The 6,660-nt window shown below is 35.2% G+C and overlaps 1 protein-coding gene across 1 annotated transcript; it reads right to left on the bottom strand.

The window, feature by feature from the left end:
• Positions 1-4,026: 4,026 nt before the first annotated feature.
• Positions 4,027-5,607, bottom strand: LOC140839087 (protein FAR1-RELATED SEQUENCE 5-like). The gene is made up of 2 exons (XM_073205721.1): positions 5,589-5,607; positions 4,027-5,480 (listed from the first exon to the last, which is right to left on the bottom strand). Exons 1-2 carry the CDS (start codon positions 5,605-5,607, stop codon positions 4,027-4,029), a joined length of 1,473 nt encoding a protein of 490 aa, XP_073061822.1.
• Positions 5,608-6,660: the final 1,053 nt, after the last annotated feature.

The raw sequence follows: 6,660 nt of genomic DNA, 5'->3' as shown, positions 1-6,660 counted from the left end.
TTGAAATTCATTTAGTTGAGAGTTACAAGTGAAGGAATAGAATGGAATTTGAATTGTTCTTCAAATTCTCTAGCTGTATCCGATCTTATTTTCTCACCTTGCTGCTAATTTACGGCTTCAATAGTTTATTTTCCTGATATTTTCGAGTATATAGGATGTATATGATGTTAGGAGTGAAGGTGTATGATAAAGGAGGTGTTAAAGGGGCTATAATACACATTAAGTTGGGGGTTACAAGTCAAGGAGGTGAATGATTATCAAATTGTTTCTTCCTCTCCTTGAGTTGGCCGATTCTTTTCTTCAACCTGCTGTATATTTTCATTTAATTACCAGGTAATAATTTGAGGAGAAGTGATGTGTATCATAGTATTTGAATTACTATTAATTAGTGATTTAACTATGAGGAATTAAATCCACCTTAAGGGTCATTGAGGATGGTTTGAATGGTTTACTACATCTTTGAATTGTATTGACCGGTTAATTCGATGCTGGCGTTAGGGCTATGCCCTAACCCATTCGAATGATGACACGTGGCACCCTCATTTAAAAAAAAATAAATTGAAAATCAACTTTGGAAAATAGAAGAGACTATTACCATGGTTAATCTTTCAACTTTTTTGTACTGTGGTTTCACCATCCAATTAAACTTCATGGTGGAGAGGGCATTTCCCCAATTCTCTGAAAATCTTCACGTTTTTCATCAACTCCCCCCACCACGCCGCCACCATCACGAGCCACCACGACGGTCGTCACCACCGAAAACCTACATCTCACATTGCCGCTGTCACCACTCCGCCACCGCCGAAAAGCCACCACCTCCGAAAAGCTGCCTGCGCTCATTGGTTGGTTTGTGCGTAATTTTGAATCATTTTATTTCCAAGTCTTTATTGATGGAATCAGTTCTTTATTTGATTGGGCAAATTGGGTAAGCTTAGATTCATCTTATACAAATATTTTTCATCCTCCAATTTATGATTTCTAGTTTTGATGAAAAAAATTGACCATGAGCTCTAATTTTTCATTTGGGCGTGTGCTTGGATTTACCATCAACTTTAGGTTAAGGAATACAGTAGTCCAGCAAGAAGCTGAGGTAGGAGTCTCATTAGAAGCAGATTCCCTAAGAGGAAGTAATGTAATCCTTGTGTCATGTATTATCTTATTTTGAACTTTATGTGAATTTTAACTGAACTAGACACTGAGACTTTTTTGTATGCATATCAGTGGAGAAATTTGCTTCAAGATCACCATCTGCATCTCCTGGTAAACCTTCCAGGTACGATGAACTACATTTTCACTCTTGCGTTGGAATGGAGTTTTGAAAATTTGTGTTAGATAGGCAACAATTTGTGCAATACAGAGGCATTGTGTGTGACAGATGTATCAACACAGAAGTTTTATTTGTGTGGTAGGCAACAATTCGGAGCAATAATATGAATTGATAGGCAACAATTTGGAGCAATAATAGGGATTGAACAAGAGTTTTATTTGTGTGGTACTGCTGAAACAGGTTTGGCTTCCATTGGCTGTTCTAATTCAGTAAATAATTGGATTATTGGACCTTCTCAGAATCTGCTGACTTGATAGTGGTAAAATGGTGAGCCGTTTAATTTGAAGTTGCTATTTTTTGTATTATTTATTGCATTTAGTAAACTAATTAATTTTTCTGGAAATTTTGTGTAACTATAGGGCAAAACATATGTTGTGTTTGTTGGACGCAATCCCGGCGTATATACGTCTTGGGAAGAAACGCATATGCAAGTTAACAAATTTAGTGGAGCTGTACACAAGTCTTATAAAACTAATGAAGAAGTAGTAGCAGCATTTACGGCATACAAGGAAAAACAATCTTGTTCGAGTTCAGCGCCCGCTTCAGCTTCCGCTTCAAGTTCTACTACAGCTTCGAGTTGCACCACATCTGCCGACCAATATGAGAAACTAGCTAAACTAATAGATGTCCAGGTAGATTTAGCACGTGATCAACGGGAGCAATGCTTAAAGGCTGCACAAATATTTGAAGAGATAGAACGACAATTGAAATCTCTTCGTGTTAAAGAAGATTAAAAGTAGTATTTGTATTATTACAATGAATCTTTTTTAATTATTTTGTTTTGTCATGTAAGATAAGTGGATTAATGACTTTTGTTTTGTCATGTAAGATAAAAATCGAGAACTATAATTTTGTTAATGCGTTATTTATTTGTATTATTACAATTCAATCAGCTCTCAATTAAGTAGAAATAAAATTAGGTTAATTAGTAATTTAGTAATTACAGTTTTGGATTATCATCTATTTCACAAAGGAGTTGTATGCAATTTAAAATCCCACGTGTTACATGATCATCTTGGAGAATTAAGCTCATAAAGGGAAAGTTTATCAATTCATGAACTCAAGATACAAGCTTTGCCACATGTAAGGAAAATGCTTCACACACAGATGGTTCAAAAAAGTTGTTTCATCGGTACGGATTAAAGCAAAAAATGGATAGTTTTAGTCAACAAAAGCATGTTTTGCAACACAAGACTCTAAAGGTCAACACCACAAAGAAAGGGGTCCTCGAAACTAAATATTTAGATAATTAGGAACTCTGCAACGATTCAACTTTAGACTCCGCATTTTCTCCCTCTCCCACAACTTTATCATCAGCTTTTTGTCTTCGGGTTTATCTACCTCTGCATGATATAAGATAGGCATAATAAACAAAACAAATCAAGAATTAGCGCACAACCAGAAGACTTAAAAAATATGAGAGAAGTACAAATCAAGACCAAGAGCACAACCAGAAGACTAATAACAAAGAATAGCCAAGAAGTATAATTCCTGGCAACAGATGCAGAAACTTACAGAGAAATCCATGCCTCCCAAATCCAAATCAAACCAAGGTTTGAAGTCAGCTCCAAAACTCAAGTACATAAAAAAACAAGTGCAAAATCATTCCATGTTCCAATCAAAATTTTGAGCAATGAATAGTCGAGAGAAAACCAGCAATTTCAAATCTAATAAAAACTTACGAACTAAGGGAAATGTAGACATTAAATAAGCCTGAAAGATAATGGTCTCCACTTGACTCCACAAAGTACCCTATTTTCTTACCATTACAAAAGCCCCTCAAATTGATTGACTTCAGACTGAGATGTCCATGATGGTGGGACATTAAGATTTGGTAGTTGTTGGGCATGATCTACTTCTTGGCTATTCATGCATTGGGAAGCCTGTGAGCTTTGTCCTTTTCTTTTGCCACATCTTGCATCTCCTACATCACACAATGACAAAAAGTTATTGACGATTGAAATAACTATTAACAATTAACAAAAGAAATCACGACTTACTTGAACTGTGAACTTTTCCTTTTCCTTTTCTTTTCTTACTTTTATCATCCCAATGACGTTGTATGTTTTTATTTGTAATTCCTCTTGACTTGAACTGAGGAGGATTACGTACGACCATTTCATCTACCATGTTTTCTTCTTGAATCCCATTGTCATCCAACTTAAGTTTTTCGAATAACTCATCTATTTGTTCTCTCGCACCTTCAACAATTTCTGTCAATTTGTTTCTTGCATCTCCATTAGATTTACATCGCATGGTAAGATTATATGTCGATCTCATAAGTTGGTTTACAAAAACCATCTCAGATTCCTGGCCACTTCCACTTTCTTGCTGACAAAAATCATCTACCAAAACTCTATTTTTTGCAATTTTCATCCAGCGCTTCTTCAAGTAGGGTTTGGGAATATAATTCACATTCATAAAATTAAAGACCATCAAAATGTGTTTGCACAATATTCCCATTGACTCGAATTTCTGACAACTGCATTTTACTTCAGTAGTCTCCTTATTAAATAGCACATGTCGAACCCTTGAGTTCTAATCATGAGATTTTACTTTAAAATAGAGGATAACCGCACTGAAATCCAAAGGCATCTCAATAAACCGCATATTCAAAGAATTAATAAACTCTAACTCGAATAGCTTGTACACGCTGAGTGTATAAACATCAGCTGCAGAATTCAACATTGGATTGTTTTTCAACATTGTCGAGGCTTTCTTGTGATGACAACGCGTATCTTCGGCCTTCTCTTTCTCTCGCCAACTTTGTTGGATTTTTCGTAATTAACCACAAAATCATACAATGAAATTGCACTGTTACTTGATCTCTTCAACACAGCATTTGTCACCTCGCTTCTAGAAGTTGCCAATAGCCTTGCACTAAACTTGTGATTGCTAAACGCAGTAGCCCATTTGTATCTCAATGTGTACATACCATTTAACCATTTGTGGCCACTTAGAGTGTATTCATCAATCATAATACTCCATGTGGATTCAAATTCTTCTTCAGATTCACAATGAGTCATGCATTTATTCCACAATCTTTTAAAACTCGAATCACCATTCAAACTACCTAAGTGTGATGGAGCATTTTGATTTATGTGCCATTGACATAACCGATGGTGTGAATGTGGAAAAATTGTTTCAATTGCATTCATCATTGCTTGGGATTGATCTGTAAAAATTGTTTCATGTTGTTTTCCATTCATAGAATCAAGAAAAGTTTTGAACAACCATTCAAATGAACTCTCAGTTTCATCTGACATAAATGCCAAGCCAAACATTACATTTTGTCTGTGCTGATTAATTCCAACGAAAGGAGCACATATCAAATTGTACCGATTGGTTCGATAAGTCGTGTCAACTGATAATATATCACCAAAAAACTCATAATCAACTTCACATCTGGAATCCCTAAGGAAGAAGTTCATGACTCTATTGTCATCATCTAATTGCACATTCCAATAGAAATTTGACTCTTTATTCGACTTGTTTATAAAATGATGAAGTAATGCAGAAGCATCTCCGTTCTCAACTTTCGTTTGTTTTTTTATGCGACCAAGATAATCATATGCATCTTTTCGAATAAAGCTCAAATTCTGTGGTCCTTGTGCTTCATTTATCATATAAGAGACAGCATTAGACACTGTTATCCCAGAATTTACCATGGACTCCAAAATAGATTTTTGAGCATATGAAATATTGCGAGATGATCTCAACAAATGTCTTTGGTCAGCCGCAAGCATTTCATGATTATGTTCCATGACAAATCTACCGACCGTCCATTCTCCACCGCGTTGCCTAGTTATTCTGAGCTTTGCTTTACATTTACTTCTACTTGTCGGCTTCAAGTAAACAGGTATTTGCGCATTAGAACGTTTTTCATCTTTACTACCCTCACAAGAACATTCAAACTCTTTAGCTTGAAGTTCGTTAGTGCCAGGAAAGTAGCGTTGATCACCTTTTTGAACACTAAAACCTTTTGCGTGACCATAATTACAATATATTATATAAGCATCTTCAACACTTTTCACAACTTCACCAACAAATAGTCTACTCTCCAGTTGATCTACAATAGAATTTGTAGATAGTACCTCAACATCTCTATGAATCACAGATTCCAAATTTGAAACTCGAACCTCTTCAATATTATCTACCACAAAGTTTATAAGAACAAAAAATCAGTTTGGATAGTATTTGGTTATATTCTAAAAGGAAATTTATAAATATTGGAAAATATTACAATAGTCAATATATCTACCATCGCAATTCAGATCCATTCGTCGTGTTTCAGGTCTCGGTATTGTACAATGGGTAGATGTGTAGCAACGACAGATTGACCAGGATCTAATCTTCTGATGAATTCAGGAACAACAATATTCCAGTAAATTCTATGAGACAATAAAAAAAAACTCCAGTAAATACTCCAGGCAAAGAGCATCATGTGCCAAATATGAAATATGAGTTAGTTCATGCCTTGTCAAATGCTGTTTCAAATCAAAGATTTCAACTTTCCAGTTCATTGATTGAACTCAAATGCTAAAATTCAAAACCCGCCTCTAGAATTCCAGTTCATAGATTCTTTAACCATTTACACCAACTACAACCAGCGAGTTTTCTGTTTCACGCTTACGTCTCGACATCAGACAAAACCAATTTTATTTATTGAACATGTGTGCATGAAAAGAAGGCAAACAAATTACATATCGAGGATCTAAACTTATAGTTAACATCTAAAATTCTGAAACCAAATAAAATTTACCAAACTGTTTCGTAGAAATTGTTCCCAATGAATCGCTCTTTCACGAGATGAGAAATTGCCTGTTACGCTGGTGTTGTGCTATAAATTTGACAGAGGGATCAAATTTCTTTCCATGAGACAATTACGCTGGAGCGCCGGTGCCGTTTTGGGGAGATATAGAATGAAATTAAACGATGAAGATGGCAAACCTGAAAGAAGAGGGAAAAGAACGTGGGTAATTTTTTTCACGCGAATTTGAAATAATATGAGCTATTATTATTTTTTTTTTAAAAGGAAGGGTTGACCAACTAACCATGGTAAATTGCAAATGCTATTTTTCAAAGCAGATTTGCAATTTTTTTTATATAAGGAAGCCACGTGTCAGCGTCAGATTGGGTTAGGGCACAGCCCTAATGCTGGCATCGAACTTACCGTATTGACCAAACTCCATGGTTTTTTATGGTTTAAATTTGTATTTTAATTGTTTAAGATTTTAAACCCCCATTATATATATTTTAATGCATTAACCAATTAATTTAGTTTAGAATTTTGCATGACACTCATGACCTCAATTTTAAATATTCCAATGTTA

Source organism: Primulina eburnea, chromosome 8 (assembly GCF_022965805.1).
Source record: "Primulina eburnea isolate SZY01 chromosome 8, ASM2296580v1, whole genome shotgun sequence".
Classification (NCBI taxonomy): Eukaryota; Viridiplantae; Streptophyta; class Magnoliopsida; order Lamiales; family Gesneriaceae; genus Primulina; species Primulina eburnea.
Note: the sequence above shows the minus strand (reverse complement) of the source record. Positions and strands in the feature narration are given on the sequence as shown.